Source organism: Centruroides vittatus, unplaced genomic scaffold, assembly GCF_030686945.1.
Source record: "Centruroides vittatus isolate TY-2023 unplaced genomic scaffold, ASM3068694v2 contig_133, whole genome shotgun sequence".
Classification (NCBI taxonomy): Eukaryota; Metazoa; Arthropoda; class Arachnida; order Scorpiones; family Buthidae; genus Centruroides; species Centruroides vittatus.
This window is the reverse complement of record NW_027120846.1, coordinates 4,237-15,716: the sequence shown is the minus strand read 5'-3', so window position 1 is coordinate 15,716 and position 11,480 is coordinate 4,237. Positions and strand designations below refer to the sequence as shown.

Sequence of the window (11,480 nt, the reverse complement as noted above, 5' to 3'; positions counted from 1 at the left end):
TTTCTTCTAATAAATCTTGGATATTATCGTGCAATCGTATTTCCGGTTTTTGCAGTTGATATTTAGGTACTAATTCGGGAGGTACTAACGCCATTCGTTGAGCCATTTTTTTTATAATCCAAAAATTCTTTTAGCTAATGATATTATTGGATCTAGAATCGTGCCTAAAAATCCTCCCGATTGATTTATCAAAATCTTCTTTTTTGCTTGGAGACCTATTTTTTTATTTGCGAGTTTTCGAATACATTTTTTATATTTTTTTAATTTATTAATGTTTACCGGTACTCGGCCTTGCAGCGTATTATCGCAAATTTCGCATATGACTTTTATCTGATCGGGCGATGCTTCTTTTAACAAAGCTTTTCTCTGAGCGGGTGTTGCCTTTGCCAGCACATTTAACAAATGATAATTTTTTCTGATATTCTTCATTTTTGTGGAATATAAACCCAATACACGCCTTGGTTGTCGGGAAAACACGAATCTCGTAAACACAATTCTTTATCGGTCGACGGATGGAAATCGATAAACAAATAACCGTACGGTTTGGATGTCGCGTTTAAATATGCGTCTTTGAAGTAGGGCATTTTGCCTATAAACGCTTGACGAGCGAGACAGTTGATTTGGCTTTCATCTCTATTATTCTTAAATAAAATCAAATAATGAGTATTTAAACTAATATCTCTCATTACTTTATTACGAGGAAATAAATTCTGCATTATCAATATAACGCTTATATTTTTATGATGCGATTGAACGGTAAATAATTCCGCAATTTTTTCGGTTATAGAATGCATTAAATCGTCTATAATTATTAAATCTACATTTTCGTCGATACTTTCGGGAATACCGCATTTAAAATGAATATTTTTCTCTTCCACGAACCAAGGTTGATACATCGAGTAACACCATAAAATGCGATTTAATCGTTTTTCGTAGATATTTTCGTGTAGCATTTTCCGAACTAAAGAAGTTTTTCCAGATTGAGACGGGCCCACGACGATACAACTGGACGGGTGTTTTAAACGCATTTTCTGCACAGTAAGTTAAATTCGTTCTTTAATAATTGTACACCATTATATTTGTGAGGCAATCCATCGGTCGAAAATCTTCGAATGTCGTATACAGTTCTTCCAGCATTCGTACATTTATGTAAATAAAAGTTTCTACCTAAATGTAAAGAATATTCGCAAGTAGTGTTTTTTATATTAATTTCTTTAAAATTTGATCCTTTTAATAAAACTATAAAAGAAATTGTTAGCGAAAATATTTCTATACAGCTTATAATAATAAAAGCGACTACTATTTTGCGAGACATGATGATCTAAAATAGCAATTAAAACCGAAATAACTGCTTATTAAATAAAATCAAAAACACTAGTGCACATGCGCGAAAACATAAAAACCAATCGCGAACTTAAAAATTATTTTATTCGAAAAGATGGCGAGGTATAGAGACGGTGTACCCGAGATTCGTTGGACGGCGTTTTACCCCATCAACGAGAACTTATTAGTTCCGTACGCATTCTCTAGAACCTCCTTCCCTTGAACCGAGTTGGCAGAAAAATCCGCTAAAACTCAACAGTTTCCTCCAACCACTAAAATTCTATACTCAGTAGATTTTCGACCATGGTTTAATCGAAAAGTGAAACAGATCCGATGGATACTGACAGCGAAAGAATCTCCCCATCATCATAGCGTACTCATTCAAGAGAAATCTGACAAAATCTTTACCAACTTCAACGAATGCGCTTCCCACGCTCTAGAAAACGACCCTCATTGTGGACAGACTGAAAATAATATTCCAAAAATGTATTTTGAATACGAAATTAAAAAATAAATAAATTGCATTTTTTTCCTCGAAAATTTGTGTCTTGTTTTATAATTTTTTCGTCAACAGATGACGCTACATAAAACAACAGTGCACATGCCCGAAAAACAAAAACCAATCGCGAATTTAAAAATTATTTTATTCAAAAAGATGGCAGGGTGTAGTGACGATATGCTACCCGTGATTCGTTGGACGGCGTTTGTTCCATTGAAAGAGAAATTATTAGTTCCATACGCTTTCTCTAGAACCTTGTTTCCTTGCATCGAATCAGCAGAAGAATCCGCCAAGGCCACAGCTAAAGCTCAACAGTTTCCTCCGACTGTTAAAATTCTATACTCCGTAGATGTTTGCCCACGATTTAGACCAAAAACGAAACAGTTCCGTTGGATGCTGACTGCGAAAGAATCTTACCATCATTTCAGCCTTGAAATTTTAGAGAAATTTGACAAAACATTCGACACTTTCGAAACATGTTTTTCAGACGCCGAGAAGCACGACCCCCATTGTGGACCCGAAAATAATATTCCAAAAATGTATTTTGAATACGAAAGTAAAAATCAATAAAATTGTATTTTTTTTTCTCAAATTTTGTTTTATTTAATAATAATACCGCAAACCATTAAATTGTAAATAATATATATTTTTTAAATTCGAGACCTAAAAAATTATAACGTAATAAATTCGTTGACCTAAAAAAATGGGCGTGAGAAAAAATTCGCCGACCTAAAAAATAAATGATCACGTGAAAAAAAATTAATTCTGTTAATAACGATATTTAAAAAACGTGTCGCAACACGAAAAACTATATAAAAGTTCGAATAATATTTATAAAAAAACATGTTGCAACATGAAAAAAAAATATAAAAAGTTCATTTGTCTAAACGATTGCATCATAAATAAAGCTTATTGGTCTAAAACAAAACTAATCGATTGCATCATACAAATTGATTTCGTCATATAAAGTGCTACAAACTAAAATTAAATTAGTATTATATTAATATCGGAAGAAGACAAGTCGTATAAAATGGAGACAAGAAAAATAGCCCTGCTCTCTGACGAATTAAATTCGTTGGTTGATTGGAAAGATTTCTCTAAATTAAATTTAACAGAAGACATAATAAGACGACTTCAAGATAAAGTTGATTGGGATATTATTTCTGAAAAAAATCTTAGTAATGAATTTATTGAAGAATTCCAAGATAAATTAAACTGGAATAAAATATGGAAAAACAGACATTACTCTCCTACTTTTTTAAACAAGTATAATCATCGAATTAATTGGGATGATGTTTGTCGTTATCAGCAGTTAACAGAAACATTTTTGAGTGATTATTCTGATAATCTAAACTGGGATCTCGTATCTCAATATCAAAAATTGAGTCCACAATTCATTATAAGTTTTAAAGATTCACTCAATATGCCGCTTGTTTGTAAATATCAACGATTAACCGAAGAAACTATTAAAGAACTTGAAAACCATGTGGATTGGGAGATTATTTCAGAATATCAAGATTTATCCGAAAAATTTATGAAAGATTTTAAACATAAATTGGATTGGTGTAGTCTCATCAGTAATCAGAAACAATTATCGGCCAAATTTATAACTGATAATTATCAATTTGCTCTAATTCGTGTTTTGGCAAAAATATGTGAAAGACTTTAATTTTTTTAAATATAATTAATACATTTATACATGTATTTTGTATACTTACTTCTTAATTGATGTAAATGTTTTTTTATTTCAATAAAAAAATGAAATGAATTGAATATTTCTGTTGTATTTTTTTTACTTACTTAACACGAATCGGTTATAATGTATTCTCCTCTCCCGGTGTTGGCCTCACATCCGGTTCGTTCGCTCTTTTACAAAACGAGGTCAAATCAACTCCCCCCAACGATATAAAGACGGGAGGTTTACTTTCTTCGGTTAATTCGTTAGCGAGTTTTTCTCTAAACACATACGCTTTTAATCTCACCAGGAAAAGAAAAAAAATGGAAGGTAATTATCTAGATTTTTTTGTTATTTTTAAAAATAAGAAAATTAAATTATTAATAATTTTCATAGATAGACATTTTTTTTAGATTCTCAATCCTTATTTGTAATCGATCATCCTTTTACTTCTAAGAAGCGAAAAGCTACAAAAAATGATGATGCGCCAGCCGATAAAAAGAAAAAATACGATTTAATTATTTCAAAAGACGAAACAACTTATAAGTCGATTCCACCATATTCTGTATATATTTCTCATGGTTATAATTTAGAAATTAAGGAATTTCGCCAGCAATTTTACATCTGCTTAGCAAAATCAAACTCTAATGCAGAGATTCAAAACAGATTTAATATTCCTATCAAGGAATTCCCTTTTTTCCAAAAAGCTTTCGCAGCCGTAGAAAAATTCTTGGAGGAGTACATGTAAATAAAAGTAAGTAAAAAAATTTTTTTCCAATTTTATAACGTTTTTTAAAAAAATTATGTAAATTAATTGAATGTTTTTTTTATCAGAAAAACAATTCTCTCCCTTCAAAGAATATTGTTCGAACAACGAGGGAAAAAAAGCTCGACCTAGATTACATCAGGTAAAGAAAAAATGTTTTTGCTAATAGAATCCGCTTTTCAAAATTTTTTACAATGTTATCGAAAATCTAATCTCGAGTATGTTGATCCGGTCATATTTTTTAGAGATATAAAATCCGAATTATTTAATGTAATTACGAATTTTGGAAATGACTATAGAATTCGATTTGTTATTAGTCTTAAAGTAATAATGTATAAATGCGTAGAAACAGGACATCGATATGATTTTAAAGATTTTTTTTACAAGCTATGCTGAACGAGTTTTATCCCCGTTTTTGGCTTGGAAAAATATCGATAATGCGATAGAAAAAATTCTAAGCAATATATCAATCGCCGTTACGTTAGGTAGTGGATGGATAATTTATAAACTAGCATTTATAGATGTTCATAGATCGCCATATGATACAATTAATGGTGGGTGCGGATCGATAATTTTGCCCAAACAATTAGCAAACAAAAAATGTCTTTTAAATATTCAATGTGAAGACGATAAATGTTTCGTTTATTGCATTCTCGCGTCTATTTTCCCGCTTGCGAATAATAAAAATAAAGTATCTACTTACAGAAAATCTTTAAAATTTATTAATTGTTCGAATTTAAAATTTCCCGTTTCTTTGGATCAGATATCGAGTTTTGAGAAATCAAATACTGTTAGTATTAATGTATATGGTTATAAGGCTGTCGTTTTTTCTTATTATATAAGTAAATTTAAGTTCGATAAAAATGTAAATTTATTACTTTATAAGCAACATTTTTTTTAATATGGAATTTTAATAGACTTTTACACAAAAAGCAAAGATCTCTTTATTATTATTGTAATAATTGTCTAAACGAATTTCAACGCGAATCGAGTTTAAATTCCCACAAAGAAATATGTACAAATTTCAAAGACTGTCAGTTTCTAAACCCGAAAATTCTATTCTTAAATTTACGGAATTTTTTAAAATGCTTAAACATCCCGTAATAGTCTATTGCGATTTTGAATGTTCAACTGAAACGGTTTCTAATGCGATGCAATCGACAGATATTAGTTTTAGTACTGTTACGCAAATTCATAAACCGATTTGTTACGCTATGATCGTATTAGATAAAAACGAAAGAATCATCTATTCTAAATTTTATTGTGGGTTAAATGCAGTAGAGGATTTCCTATCACGATTGAAAGCATTGTCAGAACATCTTATTAAAGAAATAAAACTGAATATTCCATTAGATCCTCAAACAATTCCAAATTCTATTAATCGAGATAAATGCTATATTTGCGGACGAAAATTTTCCTCTAATGATGTAAGCGTAATCGATCATAATCACCTAAATGGCCGATTTCGGGGGGTGGCTTGTCAGGGGTGCAATTTGAATTTAAATCTAAAACCATTTATTCCCGTTGTTCTGCATAATTTTTCTGGTTACGATTCGCATCTAATTTTAAAAGATATTACTAAAAAGTATATATCTTCTCTAAGTATAGTTCCCATCAATATGGAAAAATATACTACATATTCTTTAGATTGTTTTAAATTTTTAGATTCTTATCAGTTTTTAAACGCTTCTTTAAATAAATTGACAGATAATCTAGTACAGTCAAAGTACGACTTTCCAATCTTTAAACAATTTTTTTCCGATAATAAAAATAGCTATCTGTTGAAAAGAAAAGGCGTTTTTCCGTATAGTTGGTTTAATAATATTTCAAAATTAAATAATACTTCTTTACCCGACAAAAAATATTTTTATAATGATTTAACTAGAAGCCACATAAGTTCCGAAGATTACGATTTAGCTCGGCTTGTCTGGAAAGCTTTTAATTGTAAAAAATTTTCTGATTATTTGCAATTATATCAATTTGTCGATACAATTTTACTCGCTGATATTTTTACAAATTTTCGAAATTTATCATTAAAATATTACGATCTCGATCCTCTTCATTTTTTAACTTCTCCCCATCTTACATTTACTGCAGGATTAAAAATGGCAAAAATAGAATTACAGCTTTTTACGGATTTAGACATGTATCTTTTCGTTGAATCCGGCCTTCGGGGCGGGCTCTCGTTAGTATCTAAGCGTTTTAGTCGCGCTAATAACCCTTACGTATCTCAAACTTATGATAAATCGAAGCCTCATAGTTATATAGTGATGATTGATAGCAATAATCTATACGGATTGAGTATGGTTCAATATCTCCCATATGGAGAATTTCGTTGGTTACGTCGAACGGAAATTGATGAATTTGATATAAAAAATGTCCCTCTAAAATCCGAAATAGGATATATACTCGAAGTTGATTTAGAATATCCTGTTTCGCTACATAATCGTCATAACGATTTTCCCCTCGCAGTAAATCATGAAAAAATAGAATACGAAGATTTATCCGAATATCAGAAATCGCTTTTATCTTCTTTAAATCTAAAATTTAGCAATAATATTAAAAAATTAGTTCCGACTTTAAAAGATAAATTTCATTATATTATACATTATAGAAACTTAAAATATTACCTAAAAGAAGGATTAATTTTAAAAAAAATCTATAGAATACTTTCATTTAAACAATCCCCATATTTAAAACCATATATTTATTTTAATAATGAAAAACGAAAAGCCAGTAAAAGCCAGTTTGACAAAAATTTTTTTAAATTAATGAATAACAGTTTTTATGGAAAATGTATGCAAAACGTTCGTAAACAAATAAATTTAAAAGCGGGATTGGATAAAAACCAATGTAAAAAATATGTAAACGATCCCGCGCTAGAGAGTTTCCAAATAATAAACGAAGAGTGTGGCATTTTCAGATTAAAGAAAACAAATTTATTACTGAATAAGCCACTATACATAGGCTTTTGTGTTTTAGAGTTAAGTAAATTGCATATGTATTATACATATTACGAAATATTTAAAAATTATTATAAAGATAGGGTTAGGCTCTTGTATACGGACACCGATTCTTTAGTATTAGAAATTCATACGGATGATGTCTATGTTGATTTTAAACACAATCTGGCCAACATATTCGATTTTAGCAACTATCCATCGGATCATCCGTTATTCTCCGAAGAAAATAAAAATAAATTAGGTTATTTCAAAGATGAGGCGAACTCCATGGCTATTTCGGAATTTATCGGTCTAAAAGCTAAAATGTATTCAATTTCGGGAGAATGTATTGAAAAAAAAACAGCGAAAGGTATAAGTAAATCTGTTGTTAAACAAACTTTTTACCACGATCTTTATAAAGAAACACTACTTAAGAAAAAGCAATTTCGACACACACAAACGCAAATAATAAGCAAGAACCATGTAATTACGACACAATTTCAAAATAAAATCTCTCTTTCAGCTTTTTATGATAAAAAATATATTTTAAGTAACGGAATAGACATGCTATCCTACGGACATTATTCGATTTCTTCTTAGGTATTTAGAATACTTTTCTATCGACTTTTTTTATATATTATTCATATAATTTCTATTTTAAAATGAAAAAAATGTAATCATTTTTTATATTATTGTAATCCTTATTTTCATATATGTAACGATTTTTTTAATTATTGTAATGAAAAAAATGTAATCATTTTATTGTTATTGTAATAATTTTTATTATAACTTTTTTGTTCTTATTTCTAGGGAGAGAATGTTTGAAATATCAGAAAACAAAAAAAAAAATCACTACATTTACGAAAATAAAGGATTACAATAATATTTAATTATTGTAATGATGAAAATGTATCTCATTTTTTTATTGTTAATGTAATCATGTTTATTATAATTTTTTGTAATGAAGAAAACGTATCTCTCATTTTATTGTTACTGTAATCATTTTTATTATAACTTTTTGCTCTTATTCATAATAAAAAGAACAAGGGAGAGAAAAAATTGTGTCAAATTAATTTGTCGACAGATGGTGCCGTCTTAACAAAAAAATATATAAATATAAAAAAAAAATAAAAATATAAAATAAAAATATTGATTCTTTTTTTTTTAGTTTTAAAATTTCGCTGGATGAAAATATTTTTTATGAAATAAAAAGACAGTCGCTTCCAAAAAATAATTCGGGTCGTCCTAAAGTTTTTATAGTTGAACAATGTAAGGAAATAAATGGTGATCCACTAAAAATTATTTTTTGGAAGCGACTGTCTTTTTATTTCATAAAAAATATTGATTCTCTTAAGATGATTTAACAAAAAAATATAAAGTATACTAATAAAAGAAAGAGGAAAAAAATATATATATATCGTAAAAGTATCGATAAAAACCAAATAGCAAATGGCGTGATCCGAATAGCGACGGACGGTTCGCGCTGTTTGTTATTTTTTTTAATCAGTTTCGAAATTTCGAAGGAAAATAATTTAAAAAAAATGAAGTTTAATATTTTGCCAACAGATGGCATTGGCTTAACGAAAAGAAAAAATATCTTAAATATTAAAGTTATATATATAATAATATTAATTCTCTTAAATAAAGAAAAATATTGATTCTCTTAAGAGAGATCTATATATATAAACAAAAAATGTCGTATTGTAAAGAGATCTATATATAAACAAAAAATCTCTTAAAAAAATATATAACAAAAATATCGTTTCTCTTAAGACTCGGCGAATTATTCTACAATCGCTCGTTATTGTAAAAACGCTCGCTCACATTTCGCGGTGAAGTATATCCGAAGGGGCAACAAAAATGGGCGTGGTTTTAATGTCTACAGACCCTCGATGTGGGTTCCTGTCCGTGGTGAGGGGACCTCCCAGAGATGGTTTAGTATCTCTTCTTTACCATCCCTGGGATCTGAACGCCCACCCACGTGTTTGCCGTGCGTGGTGGCCCGTATGCCGGAAAGGGGGATCCTGGTAGTTGAGGGGCAACATACCGTCCCCAACACACTGCTTTGGCCCCTGCTTCGGATAAACGGGAGGCTCAAATCAGGCTCCGTTTGAGTCAATCGGCTGGTCATTGAGTCATTGTTGACCTCGGCTTGGAGTCAACCGATCGATGCAGACCGGGCAGACACGTCAGACAAGGTGTGCTTTTCTCGACTGCATTGTGAGGGTATAGCTTCTGGGAAACCCTGGTGCAACGGTCTATGGGAGTCTCCCATGTGACGGCATCCCCTTGTTGGGCCCCATGGTGGGTGGGGTCACTAGAAGCTGAATGTTTTACTTTTATTTTTGAGGAATCCATAATTATAAGACCCGAAAGAGCGGAAAAATTTAAAAATTTTCAGTACCCCAGTGTACTTAATAGTACACGCAACTGGTGACAAACCCTTATCTAAAGCTTCTCCTTTTCTCATTCAAAAATTGTTCCAGTCGACTATTGGAGATTTGAAAAAAATTCAGAAATTAAGATCAGGTGATTTACTGGTGGAAACATCCTCCCCACAACAATCTGCAAAACTTCTAGAAACAAAGACCCTGGGAGAAATGGAAGTCACTGTCACACCACACGAAAGCCTAAACTCATCACGTGGTGTGATATCTGAAATTGATCTGATGTCTGAAGACGAATCAGATATTCAGATTGGTCTTTCAGATCAAGGTGTCGTTGCTGTCCGGCGCATTTCAATTCGTCGAGACGGCAAGTTGATACCAACAAAACACTTGATTCTTACTTTCAGCAAACCAACATTGCCATCCTTTATAACAGCAGGATATCTACGTTGCTCAGTCTGTCCATATATCCCAAATCCGCTGCGTTGTTTCAAATGCCAGCGATTTGGACACTCACAAACATCCTGCCGAGGAAAAAGCGCATGTGCACAGTGTGGGACTGAGGGTCACGACAGTACAGAATGTAAAAGTACCCCATGCTGTGTGAACTGTAAAGATGCCCATCCTGCTTACTCCCGGAAATGCCCTGCATCGCAGAGAGAAAAAGAAATACAGCGTGTAAAAACAGTCAACAACTTACCCTACCCAGAGGCACGTCGCATGGTCACTTCAAGTGCACCACCGAAACAAAAAACATTTGCTGCTGCTCTGAAATCCACAAAGACATGTGAAGTTTAGACAGACATTTCTGTTTCCCCAAAGGAATCTCTCACTTGCCATGCAAAATGTTTACATATCCCTTCAAAAGAAACAGTAGAAAATGACAATACAAAACAAAAAACACCCCTACCTAAAACAGGGGTGATAACAAGAAACCTGGGTTCAAAAAAGGCTAGTAAGAACCCATTAAACAAACAGAGAGTGAAAGCAGCTCTCTCTAAATCTAAAAAATCAGAGGCTCAGTCTGTGAGCGAGTTCTCTGATATCTCTGATGAAGAGAATAATGTGGAGGTAACAAAACCAATGTCACCTCCAAAAGAGAGACCGCCTGTTAAATTAAAGAGGGATACCCTCGCAAAGAATGCAGCCTCAACCACATAATGGATTATAAAATAATCCAATGGAACTGTCGTGGTTTCCGCAACAACTTTTTTGACGTTAAACACTTGACATCACCTACCACATCTCTCTGCGTGGCACTCCAGGAAACACATCTAAAACCTGGAAAAAGAATTTCTTTAAAAGGATTCGATCTTTACCGTAAAGATGACGACAGCCACACCCGCGCCAGTGGAGGTGTGGCTGTACTGGTTTCAAACCGCATCCCGTCTTTTCCGGTACAAATAACAACAGAGCTGCAAGCTGTGGCAGTCAGAATATCTATGGGCGTCACTGTCACAGTTTGTTCCATATACTTGCCACCAGATGTCAGAGTCAATGAGGATGAATTGGATGCCTTGGTTGAACAGCTGCCAACTCCTTTCCTTTTACTTGGTGATTTCAATGGTCACAATCCAATGTGGGGCAGTCACGATATCAACCGTCGAGGCAGAGCCATTGAAAGATTCATAGGTAATCACCAACTATATCTATTTAATACTGGAGAAGTGACATACTTCCACGCTCCAACAAGAACATTTACTGCCATTGATCTATCATTAGCAACCCCAAATCTGTTTTCAGTGTTTATATGGGAGGTTGGATCTAATCCACTTTCCAGTGACCACTTCCCAATATTTCTAAAATACCAAGGCAGAGAAAGCTGTGAAACAGCCCGTCCACCACGCTGGAAATTTGAAACGGCAGATTGGCCTACATTTTCCTCTTT

At 32.3% G+C, this 11,480-nt stretch overlaps 1 protein-coding gene across 1 annotated transcript; it reads left to right on the top strand.

Moving 5' to 3' along the window:
• The first annotated feature begins 9,805 nt into the window (after positions 1-9,805).
• On the top strand, positions 9,806-10,390 carry LOC136990690 (uncharacterized). Its single transcript, XM_067289103.1, has one exon. It carries the CDS (start codon positions 9,806-9,808, stop codon positions 10,388-10,390), a length of 585 nt encoding a protein of 194 aa, XP_067145204.1.
• The last annotated feature ends 1,090 nt before the right edge of the window (positions 10,391-11,480 follow it).